A 25098-nucleotide genomic window follows, 5' to 3' on the forward strand; every position below is an offset into this window, starting at 1 on the left:
GCCTTACCAAGCCGTTACGTGGCCCAGAGCCCCCAGGCAGCCCTGCCACCACTCCTCACCATGCATCAGGCTCCAATTCAGTTAGGGCAGTCGCTGATGCTCAAAGGTGTACGTTCTCCCAGCTTAGTTTTTCACAGGCCCAACACTAGCCTTCACCTTACCCAGGCAATCTCCCCCAGCACTGTGGCTTCAATGTGTGGCAGTCCTCTCCCTGCCTCCACTCCTGCTGGGTGGCCACTGTACTCAGGCACAGCCCTTAAAGCACACTCCAGCACTTGCCTTCCCCATGGAGAGTTTCTGCCTCTGCTCCTCCCTTACGGCTGTTGGATGTGGGGTTTGCCCTGCAGGCACACCCCACCACTTGCCTGAACCTGGTTGTGGCCTGCCAGCACGACCTCTCCCCACCTCACCTCCTCGCACCACACTCCAGCACTTGCCTTCCCCATGGAGAGTTTCTGCCTCTGCTCCTCCCTTACGGCTGTTGGATGTGGGGTTTGCCCTGCAGGCACACCCCACCACTTGCCTGAACCTGGTTGTGGCCTGCCAGCACGACCTCTCCCCACCTCACCTCCTCGCACCACACTCCGGGCTGCAGCTCCCCTGGACTGTCACCCAATTAAATATCCTCCTATTTGTCATTAGTCGATCAGCTCCATCGAGGCATATGGACCCATGATCAATGTTGGGGCACCCGTATCCATGATGATGATAGGTGGATAAGGTTTGAATGGTTGTCAGAGAATATCTGTTCGCATATGTATTTGTCACTGGTCCTCCTGGGTGCTGTCCTAACAGCAACTGGCATCTTGTGTCTCTGACTCTTCGGGTTGTCATGTTTATAGGGGTCAAGAGGGGCATTCCAGGGGCCCTCTCTTCAGTTCCCCCTCTGGTCAACTTGTCGGTCAAACCAGCAAACCTAGTCACAGTTGCCTTTGGTAGCCATATCTTTGTTGTTCCCTCCAAGATGTCCATAGTAATTTGCATGGGCCTCGAAACTCCATGTCACGTAACTGCAATCTCCTTCTGGGTTACACCATACCCATCTCGACCAGTACCTCTTGTTGTCCACAGGATCATCGAATGTCATCTCGGGCGGGAACAATGGGCACTCCTTATCTGTGTCCTTATGTCATTTCTTTACTCTACAATCTTATCCTCTTCACCGTTTGCATTTATGTCTATCACTTCCCTCCCTATTGTTTTTCCCTTTATAAACCTCTTGCAAATGTGTGTGTAATGGTTGCTGCACAGATTTGGAGAAGCTCCCGCCCTTTGGCCATGGCTTAGTCAATTCACCTTATGTGCTTTTCGTTCACTCTGTGCTACATTTACAAATCTTGTCCTTATATAGCCTTGTAGATAAAACACCTCTGCGAGATTTAACCAGAAGAACACCTTCCACAATTTAAGCCAGCTCCATTTGCTAATCCCTATTTACGGGAATACCATCATCCATGACCCGAGGTAAAATGCCCAATCCACAGGAAATCCAACATTTACATAACTTCTGTCATCCGTACCCTTAAGTTAATAGTCTAGGCTAGCCGCCTGAACCTTTCACCTCAAAGATCGAATGTTCCCTAACGACGAACAAATTACATCTACCTCCGCTCCTTTCCCTACTATACTACATAATACTCGACAATACTTCAACAATACTCATCACCATCCCACAGCAAACATTTATTTACCACCCCACTCAATTGCTGTGTGGCCAAGTCAATACTTACACTCTGCGATCCACCGATGCTGCTCGGCCACCAGCTCTCCCCAAATCTGCCACACACCCTTTTTGGTCTGCTGGGCTCCTCGCACGCAGGATATTTCCAAGGCAGCTCCCGACGACCTCTGCATGGGGTGCACTTCCTGTGTGCACTCCCGCTTTGCGTGGTGCCTCACATTCCTCCAGGCATTGCGACGGAAGAGGCAGCTCTATGCCGAACGGGCGTAGTGAACCATCCCTCTGCTACCACTTGTTGGCTAGTTATGCCACAGAGGACCAGGGTTCACACTAAGCAGTCACCGTTCAGAGCACCCAGGGCCCAACACACTCTCCCCCAGCATACAAACGGAGGACTCAGCCAAGGGCAAGTTAGAACTGTCCTTAATTTTCCATAACAGACAGGGATCATACAGGAAATAATTCTCCAGGAATCACAGCTCCCGAGCCCGTGTCAGTGGCTTTTGTTACAGTCTGACATCACAAATCAGAGGTCTTCCCCAAAAACCTAAGAGCCCGTCTGATTGGGTGATTGGGGTGGTAACACCTGTAGCTGGCACACAGATGTTATTTGGCTGGCCCTCGCATGTCAGGTGGCTTGCCTGAACCTTCCCCAGAAACTATCTTTTATATTGTTGCAGGGTCGCAGGATTACCATTGGCCCTTGCCCTCTGCCATCCACCCCTGGATTTGTGTTCCCCGATTGGCTGGAGCTGGTCTCCCCAGGCCTGGGACCCAGCGTGGTGCCCAACGCTCCATGCACTTTCTCAAGGTGATGAGAAAAACTGTGCCCATTGTTGCCATCAGTATTACCACTTTGCCTTACAGAGTGCCTGCAGGGTTGCAAAGTTGTAAAGCATCGCATGTATCACTTTGTGTCCGTTTAGCTGGGAACGGCTTCTTTTCCTACCACGAGCAAATGGCCATTGTTCGGCTCGGCTGCACCACGTGGGTGAAGACCGCATAATTGAGCTTTCTGGTCTGCAATTAGTCCCAGTACGTCTTTCTCCTGTTGTCTGGTCGATAGTCGAGGATCCACCAATAAGGAGTACCTCTCCGCCCCTGAGGGTATTCTCCCTTGCTCTAGGGATGTCATCATTGTGTTCTGTGTATGTAGTACAGTCGTGTAGATAATCTCCCTCTTCTACTGGTTCTGCTATGAATGTCGCTGGGTTTAAAACTATGCACCTTACTACCTTTATTGCCAGATTTGAGATCATTACCTCATATCCAGACACTGTCTGCGTGGTCAATGTGCTCTTGGGCGTTTCAAGAATGGCAAAAAGGACATGCTCCACAGAGCGTGTTGCTACAGGCCATAGTGACATTTGCTGACTTCTCTACTGTGAAGGCAGCAGCAGCCAATGCTTGTTCGCAAGGCTAGTCACCCCTCATTACTGGATCTAAATGTTTGCTGTAGTAAGCTATTGGTGTATGCCTTAGGGTCGTCTTTTGTGTGGGCACTGCCGTCATGACCACTCCGTTGCAGTGTGAAAGAAGTACAGTCCTGCCTTGTAGTCTGGGATCCCCAACACTGGAGCTGTGCATATTTCCCCTTTCAGTTCATCGAATGCTTCAGTCATCTTCTTTGTCCATGTCAGTTTACCGTTCCCCCCTCTGGGCCTCCTTGAGACAGCTTAGAAGAGGTCTAGTGTATGTGCTGTAGTCAAATACCCAGGCCCTGTATTTATTACAGAGACTCAAAATTTGGTGCATTTCTCTCAGTCTTTGGTGGTGGTGTTCTGCAAATCGCCTCTGCTCTTTCAGGGGTTACCTTCTTGGGATATTAATGTCCAATGTAGAAAACCTCATTCTGGCAATATTGTAGCTTCACCTTTTCCACAGTGTAACCCTTTTCTGCTAACACTGTCAGCAACTTTACTGAGTCTTTTTGACACTGCTCCTCTGACCTGCTACATATCAAAATGGCATCTACGTACTGAATAACCATGCTGTCCAAATGTATGTTCCCCAGGTCCATTTGAAGGACCCTTTTAAATATAGAAGGGGATTTAACACCTCTTAGGAAGTTTAAGTGCAATTTTTGGTGTTTCCTTGTTCCATTGGAATTTGAGAAGGAGGGAGTCCATTTCTGTAAAGAACGTTTTGGGAAAAGAGATGGGAATCATGGACAATAGGAGTGAACATCATGCTTATAGTGTCAAGTCTACCCCACCACGTTAAGTATAATGGAGACAATTTAGTGATCATATTTTCAATCATAGTTGTAATGGAATCAGTATTCATTTTTAGAGAGTGGGAGATAGTCGCTGCAATAATAATTCCAAGGTTTTTAATACTCGTAGGACAAAGATATCCCGAAAGAATCAAAATCATCTGAAATCAAGGAGCTAAGGGGAGAATTTCGGATTTATCAAGATTACATTTATAATCGGATACCTCTAAGAATGTTTTCATGAAAGCAAGGAAATTTGGAATGCAAGATTGAAGATAAGACATGTACAGTAGGATGTCATTCGCATAAGCAAATATCTTTAACAGTTATAGAGTTAACACAAATACCAAAATATTATAAAACATATTTTGATTCACTGCTCAACTCAATCTCGATAATCTAATTGTTGAAATGCATGACAACTTAGATTTAGTCTATATTTCCTCTCCCAACTTATTTCACTTGTGTTACCATTGCCTTTTATCTAATTTCTTTAATTGGAAGAGCTTCGAACGCCTGTCCTATACTTCATGGTGGAATTATCTTTGTTATATTCACAGGAATGAAATGGGTTGTGCAGTTACTACTGGAGATGCACATAATTATAATCAAAAATGGAATTGTTACTGAATATCTTAATTCCTCTTCATTGTAACTTCTCTAATATATCATATTACCACATTTATTCCCCCTTCTGTATCTCTCATTGTCCTTTATGTTGTATTTCCTTTGAATTACTTTGCGTTCAATGGCAAAATACTTCATGTCAATCACTTTCATTAACACTAATTGCTTCTGCAATTAGTTATTATTGTATTACCAATGTAATGTTTCATTTTTATGTATAATTTTGATACACCACTTTGACTCTTCTAACTTGTTAACAAAGCCTTGGTATTTATTCAAGATTTGGTAAGATTATATTTATAACTATGTTGACTGCTGAATTTAACTCTTTGTTCTCATTCATTATAAATGCTTAATATAAAATGTATTTAACAAAAAAAAAAGAAAATGTAGAAGGGGACTTGCATTACCATTGAGAAAGTCTTGTATGTTTCCACTTTTTTGCTTCCATACAGAAAAGGCATCAGATCATGTGACCCTTCGTGTAGTGGGATAGAGAAGAAAGCATTCTTCAAATCTATCACCATGAAACAAGTAGCTTCTGATAGAATACTACACAATATTGCTGGATTGGGAACTCTGCTTTAACAATGGTGTTCAAAGGGCACAAATCCTAAATAAAATGCCACAATCCCACGTTGCCTTCTTCACAGAGTACACAGCCATGTTACACTGTGATTCTGAAGGCACCAAAATCCCTTGCTGCACTAACGCAGAAATTGTTTCAAAAATGCTTTTGTACGCTTCCCTGTATAAAGGATATTGTTTGGCTCTTGGTAAAATTGCCCCTGGCTTAAGCGCCCCCCTCTTTCAACAACCCAACTTCATACGGGCTGTTGGTCCATAATATGTTTGGTACCTGCGTCAGATCTTTCACACTAAACGACACTAGGCCCTTTTTCAGTACGGCCATTCTCTGTGGTACTTCCCTGTAATTAATGCCCACCCAGTAAGTAATGCTCATAAAGAACACTGTCTCAAGTTCTGAATAGTCGCCTCAAACCAATTCATTGTCTGTCAAGTCAGTCTGTCTGTCTGTCTGTCTGTGCCCCTCTCCTACCTCGATCACTGCTCTCCATGGTTGTCCTGTGTCATCAGTCCCATGTAGTACTAACCATTCTTCTTTCACTATAACTGTCTCCAATTCCAGTGGAAACACCCGTTGTCCTTCCTCTTCTAGGGGAATCTCTGGTCTGAACAAAAACTCTTTGGGCAAACAAAGCCATTTGCCCTGTATCCCTGGAAGCCATGCTAATAGCACTTCCACTCCATATTGAATTAATTCAAGGTCTACAGGCACCCCACTCTGTATGGTCTGACCGCAGAAAGCATGAATGAACTCTTGTGCGTTCATGTAGTGCATTATATTACCTATGCTTGTGATGTGTACACCATAGGCTGTTCTAACTGTACTGATGCATGTTGCACTGGTGCCCCATGTGGTGCATGTGTCTACATTTGATCTTGGGCTAAAATGTCACCCCCCGCCCCGTTCTGCTGCATTCCTCCTCTGTTGCTACACATTCGTGATATGTGGCCCATTATTCCGCATGTCCGGCATTGTGGTGGACCTCCCATGGGTCTAGGCTGCCACCTGTTATACCCGTCTCCACCTTGCTGCATTGGATACCCAACTCCTCTTCCCCTGGGCACCCCCTTCTTCCCGTGGCCAACAGTTGGTGTCTACTCACAAAGCTTCCTCCTGCTACCTGCTCTCAATTGTGTGCATTCTGAGTAACCACTCACTCTCCGCTTGTCAACATTGCCCCTTCTATTGTATACTTGGACAATTTTTTCGAAGCTAACTTTGCTTCTTCTCGTTTTCTCTCCTAGCATTTCTCGTGTTTTCTTGCATTAGCGGACAGTAATGTGCTATAGTCAGCTGCATTTCTGACCACAGCTTTGCCTCCATTTGCAATAATTTCTTAAATTGCTTGTGTGCCTGCTCTGGTAACCGATGGCTTAGTATGTGGTAAAATAAACCCACTGTTTTATCCCACGGTTCCCTTGTCTCGAGGCACCAACGTTCCTGATATCTCCTGAATGTATTGAAGTGGGTCTTTGTCATCATACATTTTGTGTGCCATAATCGCGCTTGTGTCAGATATGTGTCAGGATACTGTACGGTCAGAGCCTGCCATACGGCTGCTCTGCTGTTATTGAAAGGCACTCCATTGTGTGCTGTGTTCTGTGCTGTCACTCTGGGATACCCGGCCCATTTCCAAACATTGTCAGCTACCTCCCCAAGAATGGCTGAAAGTAAGCTCATAATGTCACCCACTGCCAATGTCGTCCCTGCGGTCAGTCTTCCTAACTCAAAAATCAATTTTCGTGCTTTCCCCTTTCAATATCCTCCTCTCCATCCCATCATTTCTCTCACTCTGGGCTTGCTCCCCAGGAGGGACAGCATGGTCTCCTCCCTTCGCCGTCATCACTTTCCACTGGGTCCTCATCTGACCCCATGTCATGCGCCGCCTCACCTGGCGCATTTGGCCACACAAACGAGTGTATTGCTCTTAAGCCCCGCCTTTCCGGGCTGACACTGCGTTGCAACTCACTGCTTTCCTCGTGAGTCTGACGCTGTGTTGCTTTCCTATTACCTTCCGTTTTTCCTTGCCTTCCGTGGTTTCCCTTGTCTTTCTCCCTCCGGCCCCCCATGGCGCCGCTTCCCGTCCTTTTCTCTGGTTTCTCTTTTCTCCCAGTTTTCTACTGTTCACACGGCCCTTGTTACCTGCTTGCGGGGACTTCGGCTGCTTTCTGTCCGGAGCCTTTTCCCCTTTTGGCTTCCACCTTGGGTCTCCCCATTTGTTTAGCCATTCCTCTGGACATTTGCAAGTTTCCACGATCAGCCTTCTCTCCTGGTTCATACTTACTTCTGCTGCTGCTGCATTCTGGGAGTCATAGTCCTTCACCGCCAATCCACAGCGAATTCCTTACCTGCCATCTTTAAGAGGTTTTTTTTGCCGGCTGGGTTTTTTTCGCCGGCTGGGTTTTTTTCCTCGTGTTGGACTTCGTCAGAAGGGGGCCCCTCCTGCTTGCCATCACAGAAAGGCAGCAGAGTGGCTTCCGACCGAGGGAGACCCTTTCTCTTCGATCGAAGGTCTAGGTGCAAGAAGAAGAAATAAAGACAAAGACCGGACAACACTGTTACCTCAGCTGAGGAGGAGGAGGAGGAAGGGGATATTGATTCCTGTTGTGGCTCAGAGCATAGCACTGACTCAACTCCTGAGACCAGTTCCGAGCATTCTGAGACCCCAGGCTTCCCATGATGTCATCACTGTCCTCACCCTCTTCGTCTTTAAAATTAAGACCCCCTCAACATGTGTTTCCCCTGTCGTTTCCCCAATGTTCTGTCCAATGAGTCATTCTCCCCCTCAATGGGGACCCCGATATAGTCCTGCTCGCCTTAGGGGCAGAAACACTATCCCTTCTGCTCCTATACAAGATCCCTATTCTCCGTATTCCTTCTCCCTCATCGTCATTTAGACAATTTGGTCCTGTCATAATGTCCTTCTCTACGTCGATGTTCCTTAACAAGTCTTTAAATCTTCATTTTCCTCTTCTCTCTCTTCACTTGCAACTGCCTCTCCTTTTGTTCCTCAGCCTTTCTCATCGCCTTTTCTATCCCCTTCTGTCTTTTCTCTTTTTCCTCTCTCTCTCTCTCTCTCTCTCCTCTTCCACTTTCTCAGACTTCCTTTTCAATGTTGCCTGTTCCTCTTCTCTAAACCTCCTCCATTATCTCTGCCCATTCTCAGTCCTCTTCCTCCTTCTCCTTCTCCTTCCATCTCTGGACTTCCTCCTCAACGTTTCCATGCGCTACTGTAGTCCTTCCATCTAGTTTTGAGCAGTATCTGTCTTCCCACCAACTCGTTTGGTGGGACTGTCGCCACCTTGTCCCCACTGTGTCCTTGAACTATCTTGTTGCAGCCCGTCAACTTCGCTTGCAGGTCGCTGCGCTCTTTGCCTTCATCAATTATAGTCCCCGTTTTCTTATTGGCCAGTTTAGCGCGACTAAGTGTGTCTTCGCTACTATACGCTGGTGATGCATGAACAGGGTTAGTGTATCCTGCTGCTGCTTGTAATTCCTGCAAGGGGTAAAATCCCTGGCCTTCTGTCAGAGAGTCTGATTTGAGGAGGCGGAGGAGGAGGAGCCGTGGGTGCTTCGCCGCCCACATCATACTGGCTTAGCATCCACTCTCTCTTGGGTGGGTCCTCTTCCTTGTCCTCAAACATTTTCCATAGCTCCAATATAGCTAATCGGTTACTCCATTTTTTTCCCTTTATATGCAGCATTTAAATATGTGGTCATGTGTTGCAGCACAGATTTGGAAAGACAGACTGCCCTCCCTGGGCCATGGCTTTGCCATTTTGCCCTCTGTATTGAGAGTCCATTCCGCGTTAAACTTGCATATCTTGTCCCGATACTGCAGAAGGGACTTGCACAAGTGTTTAAGGGGTGTATCCCCCATGGTGGCATGTCACTTTCTGACTGCCCATACTTACTTGACCTCAAGGCGGGATTTTGTATACTTTCCAACGATTGTCAAATTACTGTCATAATTTATCATCAATTCTTAATCAATTTCTCTACAACCACAACACCTCGGAATTTACTCCACCAGCCTCTCCGGCTTCACCAACACCAACAAGAGCATGCATCGCACAGCGCCCGCACTCAAGCATCTGCCCGAAAACGGCCAAGTCACAATTCTTCCATGTGCTCCTCGATGCCCAACCTAGATGGGACAACACTCCTTTACAGCTTCAATATCACCTTGTCTTGTTGAAAACCACCATCTTTTCCATGTTTTCTCTTTTCGCCTTTGACAATTCCGAGCCCCACTGAGGGCTTTCACCTTCGCATCAATGCGTTATGTCCTATTAACAACCTTCTGTGTGACATCACCAGTCCTAATGCAAAACCCCATTACTTTGAGTACACTCTGAAACCCCACAATATCCCAAAACACAACAACACAAATGACCCCTGGCCGTCTTCCTGCTTTTCAAATCACAGGGATACCAACTCTCAAACATGTGCCCTTTCTACACCGGAGCATAGGAATACATCTATAAAGATACACTAAGAAACCACCTTCTGTGACATAAACCAGTGCCTAAACACAGGTATACATTTCTTTGTCCGTAAACTAAGACCGCCTAGAAACAGGTATACTTCTTTTCATCTGTAAACTAAGCTAGCGCCAAGAAACAAGTATCCATACATAATTCATCCGTAACCTAGGTAACGCCTAGGAACAAGTATACTTCATATATAACACAAAAACACATCACTAACCAACAATTTAAAATTTCCCGCCCCAATATTTGTCGGATGCATAGGGCTATATTTACACTCACCTAATCCGCTGAAGCCCTCGGGTACCGCCTCTCCCACAATCTGCCACTCTGCTGTCTAGTCTGCTTGTCGTCCCACATCTAGGTCCTCGCGGATCACGACTCATCCCTTTGGGCACGCATCAGGAAAAAACAGTATTATTTAACTGCTGGGGGTCTTAGCGACCGTCCTCTTCTACCACCTGAAGTAAGGCAGGGGAATTATTATCAATCACCCCAATTACAAGCAAGAGGAACTGGGCCGAGGAAATCCCCTGCACCAAAAGAGACATGAACAATGCAACATTCTCCAGTACTGTCTCAGCGATCTTGAGCCCGTCGTCCAGTTTTGATGCGGCGTGACATCACAAAAATAAAGATACACCCAGAAAACCTAACCGGGGTCAGGATTGGTTAGTAAGGTACACTACATATACATTATATAGGGGGTTGGTACATCGATTGGCTAAAACATACCTGGTGGCTTCTCCTGCGACCACCTCCTAAAGGTTGCAACTAAGACATTTCAGGTTAGTGTACTGCGATTGGGTGATGCAACAAAGTGTGAGCTTAACGTGAAAGGTGAGTAGGGATTAGGAAAAGAGGGTCTACTCAGCCTTGGAGCTTTGGACAGTTAACAGGCCAAGTGCAACTATTTAAAGGTGTTGAGAACGGCCCCAAAGGTGCTGCATGTTCTCAACAAGTTACCATCTCCGATCTCCTAGGCCCTGAGACAGAACATTCGGCTTTGAACCTGCTATTACTTTTGTATCATACTGCCTTTGGCTGGATGGGAACAGCTACCTTAGCCTGGCTCGAATGAATAGGCTCTGTCTCCCAGGTTCAGATCACGTGTGCAGGGACCACAAACTTGATTCCTCGTCTGTTAACTTGCAACTTTCTCTCTGTGTCCTTGTCAAGGCTATGCACAGTGGCTGCACTGGGAGCGTGGTCTGCACGTCTCTGTATTCAAGTCCTTTCAGCTCTTTCCATTAACTCCAATGTAAAAGTGGCTTCCATCTTCATTTACATGGACGCCCATATCAGTTGCGTTTAAGCATCAGCAAGCAGGTCATATGTATTCTTGCACAATTTGCGGTTTCTGCATAGCAAGAGTGTGTCAGTCCTCTATCCAAGTGAGTCATAAGAATGTTCTTTGTGTCTTCCAGCAATTCATCTAAGTGTCCGTGTAGCTTCATGCAGGAATGCCTAGATGCTTCATGTCTAACGCATCTATGTCAAGGTGTCAGTCGGGACGTCATCAGCTTTCTTTGAGGTTACAATCACTCGACTTGCTCCATCAATGGCAGGCCCGTCCCTTCAACGACATCATCAGAATTGGGTTGACTGGCTGTCTGAGTGAATAGCGTTTCTCACACCTGCGATACATAGACGATGGGGAGGAGGGACCAAGGAGCGATGTACACCTTTCGTATCTTTGTTGCCCAGATGAGTGGGATAGGTGCAACAAGGGCCACGTTTAGGTCTCCCTCTACAAATACCTGCTTGTTCTTCCCCCTTTTCTTTTGAAATGCTAGTTTTCAAACTTCTTTGCCTCACTGTGCAGTATTTAAGATGGTAATGAGTAGTCTGTGCTCTAACTCTAAACTTTACCCTAAACAATGAGTCTTTTGCTCTGACCTGAGGCCATACAGCCAATGATAGGCCTCACCTTCCCCAATGTAAAGGTTATAACCTTTCACCCTACAGACATCACTCCATGTAGGAATTCCAGCACCCTCTGCAGTACACACTTCCATAACTGGGGTATTTGAGGTTGAACTTGGTTTACAATAATCGAATGCTAGACACACCTACTCTTTTCTAACTCTGATTATCTTGGTACCCACCAGCCAGGCATTGGACTGGGCCTATGATGTGTCTGCAACTTAAGGAGGAAGTCACTCTTATCACCAAGGGCATGGCCATTAATCAGCTCAGGCAGATCTCACTTTGGAGCCTTGCTATGTTCCCCAATGTTAATCCCAGACAAGGTTTAGGGATGTTTTTGAACTCGCTCAGAGCCAACCAAGTTTCCCAACTCTTGATTTACTTATGCTGTGCTATCCGGACGAAATTAACTGCATATGGGTGCAGATCTCATTCAGGCTTCAACCATTCCAGCGAGAAAGCCAGGTTTGTCCTTATTAGGTAATCCCTAAACTTAGTTAAACAAATGCGTCTTTAGTGTTTTCTGAAATGGAGTCAACTATTTCAGATTCCTAATCCTCTAAGGAATTAATTCCAAAGTTTTGGTCCATAGACTGAGAATCGTCTGTCTCCTCTGGGGACACAAGGGGGAATGACACGCTTATGGATTTTTTGTCCAGTTTCTGTAATAGGCATTTTCTCAGGATGATTACTCAGACTTTATGGAAGTGCAAAAACATTATTTAAGTGGCTCTTTTAGTTCTTCACAGTGACTTTTCAAATCTGCTTGAGTGGTTTCTGTGAAAAGAACAAGTTACTTTCTTACCTGGTAACGTTCTTTCGATGGGATGGTGCGACGACTATTCCATATCTATGACAGGTAATGTCCACAGCTGTGCTGCTTCGGAAAATCTTTGGCGTCTGCGTCCTGCGTCGATGACGTCGATGCGCCGTCCCTGAGGACCTCCTCCGACGGCCGACGTCACCCGATGTGATAAGTAGGACGCACGACGCCCATAGCCTCAGTTAGAGTTTTTTTTCCCAGAACATGTGCCACCAGTTTTCTGCCAGTCAGACACACAAGGCCTAGCGGAACGCAAGCTGCAATCGCAAAAGAAATTCTGCAGCGGCGAAGGCAGGGAGGGAGCGATATGGAATACGTCGTCGGACCATCCCATCGAAAGAAGGTTACCAGGTAAGAAAGTAACTTGTTCTTCGAGGGGATTGGGTCCTCCGACGTATTCCATATCTATAACAGACTCCCAAAGCAGTACCAAGCAAGGAGGTGGGAAAGAATTTAGAATACAAATTTAGCATGCCCAATCAAATTGCGGAATAGAGAACTGCCTTGCCAAAGGCCAGATCTTGCCCTCTGATGGAATCGAGGGAGTAGTGACGTACAAAAGTATGTACTGAAGCCCAGGTGGCTGCATCACAGATGTGACGAATAGGAACTCCCCTCTGCAGGGCAGTAGACGCAGCCACTCCCCTGGTAGAATGGGCCCGCAAGCCAGCCGGAGGGTCCTTACCCACCAAGCGGTAACACTCGGAGATAGCTAAAATAATCCAACGAGACAAAGTCTGTTTCGTCACAGCTTGTCCCAAACGCTTTCCAGCGTAACCAATGAAAAGTTGATCGTCCACTCTGACCCGGGACATGCGCGAAATATAAAAGCTCAACGCTCTCCTAGGATCAAGCCTATGGAGCCTCTCCTCTTCCTTACCAGGATGTGGGGGAGGATAGAACGCCGGAAGAGCAACCTTCTAGCTCAAATGAAATTCCGAAACCACCTTCGGATGAAAAGAAGGACGAACTCTAAGGACAACCCTGTCCTTATGAAACACAGTGAAGGGTGGCTTAACTGAAAGTGCCTGTAACTCACTCACTCTGCGAGCGGAAGTAACCGCAACCAAAAACACAGTTTTCAGAGTTAAAAGCCTTAAAGGGCAAGAATGTAAAGGCTCAAACGGAGCACCCATAAGAAACTTAAGAACAAGGTTCAAATCCCAACCTGGCACCAAAAAAGGTGACGTAGGGAACACATTAGTGAGCCCTTTCAAAAACTGCAAAATTAAAGGAATCTTAAAATAGGAACACTCTTCAGACGAGCGCTTAAATCTGGACAGCGCCGCCAGGTAACCTTTAATGGTCCCCACTTGCAAGCCCCTGTGGGCCAAAAAAAGCAAAAAAGACAGAACCATGGGAATGTCACATGCAAAAGGATCCACATTCTGAACTCTGCACCAGTCGCAGAACATTCTCCAACGGCAACGGTACAGAGACTTTGTTGCCGGCCGCCTGGCCGAGAGCAACACCTCCATCACGTCTTCAGGGAGGTCCCAATCCTTATACCTCAACCTTTCAGAAGCCAAGCGTGAAGATTGAGGGATCTGACCTTTGGATGGAGAACCTGACCCCCCTCCCGTGAGAGCAGATTGTCTCGGTAGGGAAGACGACGTGGAGGGCAGATGGACAAGTCTAGAAGGTCCGGGTACCACGTCCTCCGGGCCCACGCCGGAGCAATGAGGATCATCCGGGAACCGAACCTCCGTAACCTCCGCAGCACTTGCGGGATGACGGGGCCTGGAGGGAACGCGTACAGCAGTGGGAATGACCACTCCACCACGAACGCGTCTCCTAAGGCTCCTTTTGGAGGAAATTCCCGCGAGCAAAACCTTTCACACTTCCGGTTGACACTGGAGGCGAAGAGATCTACTTGAGGGGTCCCCCAAAGGGCGAAGATCTCCAGGAGAATCTCCTAAACCAGCTCCCACTCGTGAGAGATCGTGCTCTGCCTGCTCAGAGCGTCCGCCGTCTCGTTGTTGTCTCCGGCCAGATGAACCGCCGAGATAGAAACTTCCTGCTGGATGGCCCAGAACTCGAGCTGCATCGCCTCCCTGCACAGCGGAAGTGACCCTGCCCCCCCCCCCTTTTTTGTTGAGGTAGTGCATGGCCAACGTGTTGTCTGTTAGAATCAGGACACTCTTTCTGAGGCACAGTCGGCAGAAAAGCCTTCAGGGCTAGCCTGACGGCCCTCAGCTCCAACAGATTGATATGGAGTCTGGACTCCGACGGAGAATAACGACCACCGACTCAACTCGTTGGCATGAGCTCCCCATCCCGTGAGGGATGCGTCCGTCACAATCGTCACCTCCGGCCAGGGCAGCCAAAATGGAGCCCCCTTCATCAGATTGCCCTCGACAGCCCACCACAGAAGGTCCCGGGCTACCGAGGACGGCACCTGAACAGGGTCCGACAGCCTGCTGGAGGACTGAGACCACTGGAGCTTGAGTGCCCACTGCAAAGATCTCATCCGCAGACGAGCCTCTGGCACCAGAAGAATGCAGGATGCCATGAGGTTGAGCAGTCTCAAGAACTCGGACGCTGGGAGATCCTGGGCAAATTGAAACTTGTTCACCATCTGCTGAATGTGAAGAGCCCTCGCCTGAGGAGGAAAACACTGCCCCAGGGACATGTCGAGCACTGCTCCGATGTACTGGAGCCGCTGCGTTGGTGTCAAATGGGACTTCTTTAAATTGAGGGAGAAGCCCAGCCTGTGAAGCGAGAGGCAGGTGACGGACAGATGATCCAGGACTTGCTCGGGAGAGCTCCCCCTGATCAACCAATCGTCCAGGTAGGGGTAGACGTGAATCCCCCCCCCCTTTCCTGAGATGCGCTGCCACCACCACCATGAGCTTGGTGAAAACCCTCGGGGCGGAGGTCAATCCGAACGGCAGCAGCCAAAACTGAAAGTGCGAGTCGCCAACCGCAAACTTCAGGTACTTCTTGTGCTTGGGATGGATCGGCACATGGAAGTAAGCATCCTTGAGGTCGAGAGACACCAACCAGTCCGGAAGTTGAAGGGCCTGGAGGACTTGAGAAAGAGTCACCATCTTGAACTTGTCCTTCCTGAGGAGTTTGTTCAAACCGCGCAAGTCCATGATGGGTGTCAATCCCCCGTCTTTCTTCGAAATCAAAAAATAAGGGGAATACCATCCCTTGTTCCTCTCCGCTACAGGCACCAGTTCTATGGCGCCTTTCTCCAGCAGGGCTTGAATTTCCTGCGCAAGGAGCGGATCCGGAAACTTCAAAGAGAGGTTCCCTGGTGGATTGTCGTGAGGCCTCTGCCGAAAAGGAAGACAGTAGCCGTGGGTTATGATCTCCAGAACCCACACATCCGAAGTAATGGCTTGGCACTCTACAAGATGCTGCGCCAGCCTTCCCCCAACCGGCAAACCATGGGACCTGGCCTCATGACTGAGTGGTAGCGGCTGCGGCGTTGCTTGAGGGCAAAGAGGCAACTGCCCGAGCGGCCTTGGCACCTCGAGTACCTTTGTTTCCACCTCTGGCAATCTTACGATGGCCTATTTGACTGCCAGCTCCCCTCGCTTTACTGAAGGATGAGTAATAGCGAAAGGAACCTCCCCTCCATTGCTGTCCCCTAGGACGAAAAGGCGTAGGTTGGTGAAATGCAGCACCCAACGACTTCGCTGCAGCTTTTGAAGTCCGCAACCTCTGCCAAAAAGGTGTTCACCGTCAAAGGGCATGTTGAGGAGCCGGGACTGCACATCAGGAGCGAACCCAGACTTCCGCAACCACGCAAACCTGCGCATTACGGTGCTCGCCGCCATGGACCGGCTGACACAATCCGCCAAGTCCAAGCCCGACTGAACGGCCTCACACATGGCATCCTTGCCATTCTGAACCATAGCAAGGAAACCATCCCGTTCGTCCCCTTCGGGAATATGTTCAGCCGCTAATGCAACACAGTTCCACAGAGTGTGTGTGAAACGAGACAAGGCACATATGGAGTTGGCCGCCTGGAGCGCCATACCCCCCGAAGAAAACACTTTCTCCGCCCAGCCGTCAAAACGTTTGTCGTCCCTATCCGGAGGGATGGTAGGATACGACGCCTGCTTTGCCGGGGCCGTAGCCGCCTGCACCACCGAATTCTCCGGGGTGGGGTGCCTAGACAAGTAGCAGGGGTCGCTACTGGCTGGACGGTATTTTCGCGACAAAGACTTGCCCACTGCCGGGAGACTCTCCGGAGCAGTCCAAGCCGCCGCCACCCTTCTCTGCAGAGCCATATGAAAAGGCAAAACCGGGTCAGTGGGGGGGACCGAGATCAAGGATGTCCGTGAGATCATCCTGAACTAACTCCCCTGGGGGAGCTGACCAACCCAAGTACTTGGTGACCCGAGACATTAGGCGCCGATATGAAGAATCGGCATGAGTGCCAGGCTCCGGCCTACAAAACTCCACCTCCGGAGAGGTGTCCAGTCCACTGGCATCATGCAGCAACTGCCGCAGGTCATCAAACTGACTATGGCCCGAGATAAGTTCATCCAGAACCGGAACCGGAACCAAGCCGCCATCAGAGCCTTCATCACCTTCTGAAATGTACTCCAGGCGGGGAGAGGAAGACCTCTGGGGACCAAAGCAGTGCCTGGCCTTAGCCAGGGCCTTTCTAGGGGCAAACCCCGTGCCACAGGGCCCCTCCGACACCACCGCCTCGAAAGGCGTCGAGGGCTCCGAACGAGTCGGCGCCGGCGTCGACAGAAAAGGCGTTGACGTCGAGCAAATCGGCATCGACGTCAGCTGCAGCGCCGCCAGCATCGGCGGCGTCGACACAGGCCTCGAAGCCGGAGCTCCGTGCATGTCTCTCGACGACCTACGTGCCGACGGCATCACCGACCCCCTCGGAGGCAGAGCCTCGAGAGAAATCGTCGACGACCTCGGCGCCACAGGCGTCGACGTCTTCGTCGAAGACGGCACAGGATCACGCGGTCTCGAGCACGTCGAGGACCGGGACCTCGAACGGGCATGGCGAAAACGGCTACCCTTGTCCGAGCGGGACCTCTCCCGCGAGCCGTGCCGACCACCCGAGCCCGAAGGCATACGAGCGGCGTCTCTCGACCGGTGCCGACCGACCCCACTCGGAGGCGCGGATGGACCGGTGCCCTGCGATTCTAGAATCGCTAGCATCTGCTTCCCGAAGGAAGCCCATTCCTCCGGTGTCGCTTGCTTGGAGGGATAAGCGACCCGCCGACGGGCGGAATCCTCGGAAGAGGACGGGGAAGGCGACCTATGCTGGCGCTTCCGGGAATGCCTCCAAGAGGCGGAGGAGTGGCGAGACCGACTCCTGGAAGGAGACCCACTGGACTTCTGACGATGACGCGAAGAGTCACCCCTCGAGTCATCTGTCGAAAGCCCCGCAGACCTCGACTTCTGGGGCTTAGACACCTGGCCTACCGACAGCTTCTTCTTGCGTTCCCGCAAGGCCTTTGCCGTGAGTGACTGGCAGTCGACACAGTCATCCGTATCGTGGGCCTCCCCGAGGCACCAGAGGCAGGCGTTGTGCGAGTCCATGACCGACATCTTGGACCCACAGTCCCCGCATTTCTTGAAGCCCGGACGCGGGGTTGAAGACGAATAAGACAACGCCACAAACAGGTCTTCACAACAAACCGAACAGGTTCAACGAACCGAGAATGGAAAACAGCAAACTCCAACGAGTCGAGGCGTTCCGAGATTCACGAAGCGAACACGTTCGCGGAAAAAACGGAACTATAACTGAGGCTATGGGCGTTGTGCGTCCTACTTATCACATCAGGTGACGTCGGCCGTCGTCCTCGGGGACAGTACATCGACGTCGACGCAGGACGCAGATGCCAAAGATTTTCCAAAGCAGCACATTACCTGTCATAGATATGGAATACGTCGGAGGACCCAATCCCCTCGAAACGTCATGTACGTTCACTACTTTAAACAAAGGATACGAATCGTCTCGAGAATAGACTGTTGCACACCAATGAACGTACAAGGCCACTACTGCTCAGGTTTATAATACAAGCTTGATCAGGATTAGGCTTTAACAATTCGACTTGTACTTTAGTCACAATGCTGATCTCAAACCAGGGCACTGCGGCAGGGCCCTATTGCCACAATATAGTCCTAAGGCTCTCGGGTTGATTTCATGTGTGCTTGGAAGTGCACTAGGTGGCAGAGCAGAATGGTATTTAGCCCTTTTATTTTATCTTTATTACCTCACACTAATCTGAAGAAAAAAAATGCAATTTACACACATCTTTCTGAAATTTAACTTTTGATATAATGCAAACAAAATCGATCGTTCTCGTTTTTCAGATTTAAAATAGTACCATTTTACACTTATCTTTCCATCACCCAAACCCCCTAAAATTAGATGATTCCCCACAACGCTCTTTTGCTTATTGACTCACTCATTTATTTAGATGCGCATATGACAAATAAAATCAGAGTGCACATAAGGATTCTACTGCAGCACACAGCTTAAGAACAATTAGAGGTGACATTGACTGCATTGTGAGTGTTCATGTGAGACTAGTGAGTGGGATTACTGGAGGGAGTGAATGTGAAGTGGTTGAGAGAGTAAAAGGAGTTTGACTGGGGAGTAGTAGTGTGGAAGTGTGAAGGAGAGAGTAGCAACATTGAAGTGTGAATGTAAGGCGTAGAAGTGATCAACATCAGAGGGACAGAGGAGGAAGACCCCGGGGAGTAGAAAGAAAGTAGGTGTGTGCATTTAGGAGAAGGAGAGTAGTGAGAGGAAAACATCAGACAGAGAGAGTGAGGAATATGTGGGCATAACAGGATGAGTCAGGCAGTGTCTGAAAGATACACTCTGTGCCTCCAAGTCAACTAAAAACATTGATCTTGGAAGGGTCAGTCTAGGAAGTCCCCGAGTGGCATTGGCCCATCCCATCAAACGAAGTGAGAACCTAGAAAGTAGGGAGAAACCTTTAGTATATGCTAACCTGGGGAATAAAGACGCCTGGGTTAGGCTGGGAGTGGTGCTTTTAGGAGAGAGAGTGAGTGAGCCCTCGATCCCTGAAAGGAAATTGTGATAAACCCTTGACCCATGTCTGGGAGTTTGAGTGTTCTTTCAGCCACCATCCTGCATGCATAGATGCTCAAACATCTGTGCGGTCTTGTTCTTTTATCTTTATGCAGTCAATAAAATGAGTAACCTTTAGTTGGGTAATATCAACATGCATTTTTTAAAGGTTGGGCTCACTGTGAGCTATGGGCACTAACTGATGTAAAGTGCACCGATTGTCTAATTGTGCCAGGTAGCTTTTTGGCCATTTGTTTAGACAGATAAGTGCTTGGGAGCCAATGTGGGCTTAGGGCATTTTATAAAGTTTGCCACATCACCTCTGCCATTCTACGTACTCCCCAGTGACAACCTGTGTTTATGTAGACTTTGGCCTGTTTAGGAGAGACGAGTGGAGACTGGACCGTTGTAGTGAGAACTGCAAATGCCAAATCTTACTATAAAATGGGAGTATTTCAGTGCTTCACACAGCCCCAATTAGCAATCTATCTAAGACAGAAAATAACCACGCACCTTTTTAAACGACTTCATTTATTTACATAATATCTGTTGGGCATCTTTGCATTCTGGGTGAATAGAAGAAAGCCGTTAAATCGGGTCTTAACTTTTAATTTGAAAAAGTATGCAATAGACTATATAAATTCAAACGTCGTCCCAATGCACAGGAGCGTGCTAAAGAAAACGTTGCTCCAATAAAATAAACGCACCTCCTTTTCTTCGCGGGAAACCTTGATTTATACCCACTGCTTTCTTGAATTACTGCAAGACTCTTCATTTCACCGATTAATATATTGTGCTGCTGGTCTTACCTTTCCCGCCCTGCCCACCGATAGTCCCTCTTTCAAGGCTTGTGGCCAGCATGCGTTTCTTTCCTTAAGTACACTTTTTCTAACTTGGAAATCATTTCTAGCCTATTTTTTTTAAACTATGCAAACACATGTTAATGTGCTAAATACAAGAATATAACAGTCTTGTGTAAAAATGAAAACAAACCTCAACTCCAGCTGCTCCCAACAGGAACCGTATGGATTCCATTCTGCCCCTTGCATTAGTATAGTGAAGCTTGGGCTTGTCACCCATGTTTCGAGTTCTAGAATTCCTGTCATATAAAAGAAATGTGTTGTAATCAATAAAACATGCATCCACTGGCACACATTGTATAGAACAAGCGGTTTCAGCAATGGGTTCAAAGCATCCCTGCCTATACTCATTTTGAATATTCACACAGTGATGGCAGCAGCATGATTTATTTTCACAAGTAATATTTTTCAAGACCTCTTTATTTGCTTTAGTTTTGCCTCACAGGTGGCATAATCGTCTATGAGAAAAAACAAAAATTGAGCAATATATATGATTTTCAAAATGTTAAATTTTACTAGCTAATCAAGTCTACTGTCACAAATCTAGCAACATTGTCACCAATTCTCTGGAAGGGAGCTTCTCTTACATGGCCAGGGAAAGGCATAATCTACCTGACTATGACCCTGGGGGGGGCTATCTGAGGGAGGACCGCGAACGTGAGGACAAACTCCAAAGAAGCAGGAAAACACTGAATCAAAATAAACCTGCAGATGTTATTCTTATTGACACCCATGTGCTTTTGCAACATACCTGCATGGCTTATTGTGACGCAGATAAAGAATTCCCAAGTTTTCTTGACCAACAACCTTATTTACCCCCGCCCCTTTTTTTAGTACTGAGACGAGGAAGAGAACAATGAAAATGGGCAGAAGGGGTTAAGCAAACCCTGCGTTCTAGTCTTTGGAAAGTGTTAACTAATTCCGGGAAGTTTAAAAACACACACAGCTGAACAGAATACAAGTGAGAGGCAGAGACTGCAGCAGAACGCAGCTTGGCGGATGCTGTTTGGAAGGCCGGAGGTGAGCACACTGTGGAAGGCAGCACGGAGGCTAACAAGAACTGTGTGCAGAGAGACAGGGCAAAGAAAAGCTCATCACTTCATTGCTATAGGCAACTGGAGCCGCCAGAAGCAAAGGAGGATAAAACGGGAGCCAAAGAGCTAACGGGACACCACCCTGCCTCCAGCCAGCGAACTGAAGGAGACGACAGAAGGACGCGAGAACCGCCAGAGCTGCCCGGTAAGCCCAGAGAGAGGGGGTTTGTTACCAGACCGCTTGAGAGCGAACGTCGCATATCATTAACAGTGTGAGAAAGCTCAATTAAAGTAATTGTGAGGAACTGATACGAATAGTTTTAAGAAATGGTCAGTGACCCAAATCCTGGAAAGAGAGATTGATACAAATACGAACAGTGTTAGTGAACCAGGCAACCAGTGAGTCTGGGACTTGCACCTATAAAAGGATATAACCCCCTGGCAGGAGAGTAAAAAAGGGTGCTGTGCTAGTTTGGGACCCAAACCGAAGAAGTAGAACTGTGATATCCAGGCAGGAGGTAAAACCAGGAGTTAGAAGAGGAGTACACCTGAAATGGTGGAACAGTAGGAACAAATGCAAAAGGGAAGACCCATACCCTTTTAATGGATCAGTAATAAAGTTGCAGTACCATGGCAGGAGAGTAAAACAGGGGTATAAAGGGGAACAGACAAAGGAAAAGGGAAGAACCATACCCCTTTAAGGTTACTTGAAATACCGAGTGGGATAAACTGAACATTTAAAGGAGCTGTGCATTTAAAGGAGACTCAAGGGAAGAATATTCCTCTTTGAACTGTGATAAAGTGAAATTCAAACTACCAGAAGAAATCTAGGGGAAAGAAAGACCCCCTTTCTGGTGGAACTTTATTCCTTTGTTTTCAACACCTTAGAACTTTACGTTTTCGAACACTTAAAGGAATGGTTCGCCCAAAAATGTTTATTTCAAAAATAGATAGCCAATATTAAAAAAAAACGATTGGCTTTTTTTTTTCGAAGTCCCTATGTACAATTTTTACCAATTCAAGCTCAAAGATAGCACATGGGGGCATCCATTTTGTGAAATGGATGCCCACCGCTGTGCTCGCTTTAGCTTTTGCGGCACTAATGGAGGAAAAGCCAGCCAGCTGTAGTAAACAAAAGCTAACACTGGGTGGCTTTAAAAACGTTGTACTTATGTTTGCGGTCGCTTTTGAAGCGACCGCAAACAAATACAACGTTATTGTGTTTGAAAACGCTGCGTTTTTTCTTTCTAAGTTTCTCAGGCTCGGAGGAGCCTGAGAAACTTAGAAAGAAAAACCGCAGCGTTTTCAAACACAATAACGTTGTGTTTCTGCCTGCTGTGGCTATCACTTTGGGTCTCCGGTGCTCCCCCAGGAGAGCACCGGAGACCCAAAGTGAAAGCCAAGGCAGGCAGAAACACAACACGGTTGTGTTTACATGCCGCAGTGTTTCTGCCTACAGCTGATTTCCCATTTGGGGCTCTCGGGCTCCCCACGGGCGGCCCGAGAGCCCCAAATGGGAAATTCTAAATGCTGCAGTGTTTCTGCCTAAATCTGCTTTCCCATTTGGGGCTCTAGGGCTCCCGGGGAGCCCTAAAACCCCAAATGGGAAAGCAGATTTAGGCAGAAACACAACGCGGTTGTGTTTGAAAACGCTGCGGTTTTTCTTTCTAAGTTTCTCAGGTTCGGACGAGCCTGAGAAACTTAGAAAGAACAACCGCAGCGTTTTCAAACACAATAACGTTGTATTTATGTTTGCGGTCGCTTCAAAAGCAACCGCAAACAAATACAACGTTTTTAAAGCTGCAGTTTTATTTCTAAGTTTTACGGGCTCCTCCAGCCCGGAAAACCTAGAAAAAAAACAGCAGCTAGTGCTTATTTTAAAAAAAAATAAAATAAATAGCACTTACCGAGATGCAGCTGCAGCTTTTCTGCCTGTAGACTCCAGTCCGCGTCCTCCGAGTCCCGGCACCAATGAAGGAAAAGCCACCCAGTGGTAGCTTTTGTTTACTAAAGCTGGCTAGCTTTTCCTTCATTAGTGCCGCAAAAGCCAAAGCGAGCACAGCGGCGGGCATCCATTTCACAAAATGGATGCCCCCATGTGCTATCTTTGAGCTTGAATTGCTCAAAATTTTACATAGGGACTTCGAAAAAAAAAAATGCCAATCGTTTTTTTTAATATTGGCTATCTATTTTTGAAATAACATTTTTTGGGTGAACCATTCCTTTAAAGAAAGCTACAAGTAGCTATCTTATAGAAATCCCCTTTTCACACTTTATATTGACTTTAGTGTGCAAGGGCCAGTTTAGGATTTTAGACAGCGGACGCTCTTTTGTTTAACATCCTGACAGACATTCCTTAGTTTTGTTGAAGCACAGAAACCCATCATATAATCATTTTATGATCAGTAAAAGTTTATAATCAACACTTAATATGCCACTGTGTCCAAGTCTTATTCTTGATCCCTTACACTAAACATTTTAGAAAAATCAACATTAAATTTAAAGTTTAACATATAAATAAACATAAACGTAGCATTATATGCTAGAACTATAAACTTAGCATTAAACAGAATATAAAATAAAAATGACATGAAAACTAAGATTTTTGGAATCTAAATGTGCCTCTATTTTAGAATTGGTGTTAATGCATTGATAATTTCATTGTTTTTTTGTGTTTTGATTGCACATCGATGTTATAGGTGTGCTAATTTGTCCTTAGACTGTATACATTAGTTATAGTTTGGTGTGAAAAGTGGTATGAAGATGGTACTAAAAACTGTTGTGAGCTAGTGGTTTTATTGATTGCGGGTGACTTAATTGTATAGGTGTGGACGGGGGCCCTCTCCCAGTGAGCCCAATTATCAGCAGAGAACACTTGGGCCATCAAAGACTCCCCGCCACAAGAACGGAAGACTCAGCCATGAGGCAAAGTTACTGTTTTATTAGCATACAAAATTAGAGGGATCACAAAAGAAAAATAAGTATGCTCCGGAGCTCTCGTCTTCTCAGCATGCCTCCTGATTTTAGCCCAATAGGATGTCAAAAGTTCAGGTTCCAGCCCAAAAACCTATCACACATTTACATTGGTCAGTTTGGGTAGGATACATATAGAAGATATAAGGGTTATTTCTATTATTGGATAGCCATATCTAGTGGCTCCTCCTAGCACCACCTCTACCAGTATCAATCTTCAATGTTGCAGGATCGCAGAGAGACCATTGGCCCATGCAACACATTATATCGCCACGTGAAAGGTGAATCTGGATTCGGCAGAATGTGTCCTCCCATCCCTAGGACCCTGGACGGTTACCAGACTGAGTGTACTGTAAGGAAGGCGTGGTTATCAGAAGCACGACAGAAACAAGGCGTATAATCCAACAGTGTTTATTAAACAGTATAAGGTGATATAAATGCCTAATCTAAGCCTAAATCTAAGATGGGAGCAAGCTACAGCCATCAAAGTAAAGAAAACGCTGTCCTAGTGGTGTTGTGTCAAAAATAAATGGTCTATACTAATAAAACTATTGCCAAATCCTTACTCTATATAACAAGAGGGTGTGGGACAATGATATGTGTAACAAAAGTGTAGTGCAAACTGAAATGTCCAAAAGGGATTCGATAGTTCAGAACTGCTGAACTAGTGTACTCCCTTCCCCACGTCACATCACGGGACAAGGCGGAACAGTGGCATGACTGAGCACCCCTTGAGTCTATAGGTATCAGGACGCAGTTTCTTCAGAAAAGGCACAATTCCTCAAATCAATGTCTTTGGTGTGCCATTAACAGACTTTTCCCAAGTTCTCACAATGCGAGATTCCCC

At 47.2% G+C, this 25098-nt stretch overlaps 1 protein-coding gene across 3 annotated transcripts in view; it reads right to left on the reverse strand.

Moving 5' to 3' along the window:
- Positions 1-25098, reverse strand: part of LOC138453356 (glutathione S-transferase-like) — an 812433-nt gene that overhangs the window by 624212 nt on the left and 163123 nt on the right. For all 3 annotated transcript variants that reach the window (XM_069606105.1, XM_069606107.1, XM_069606109.1), the window contains exon 2: positions 20378-20483. In XM_069606105.1, coding sequence (XP_069462206.1) covers positions 20378-20483 — 106 coding nt within the window. The remainder of the gene's footprint in view (positions 1-20377; positions 20484-25098) is intronic.

The sequence above is a fragment of the Ambystoma mexicanum genome, chromosome 4p (assembly GCF_040938575.1).
Source record: "Ambystoma mexicanum isolate Mex_15411 chromosome 4p, UKY_AmexF1_1, whole genome shotgun sequence".
In the NCBI taxonomy this organism is placed as follows: domain Eukaryota; kingdom Metazoa; phylum Chordata; class Amphibia; order Caudata; family Ambystomatidae; genus Ambystoma; species Ambystoma mexicanum.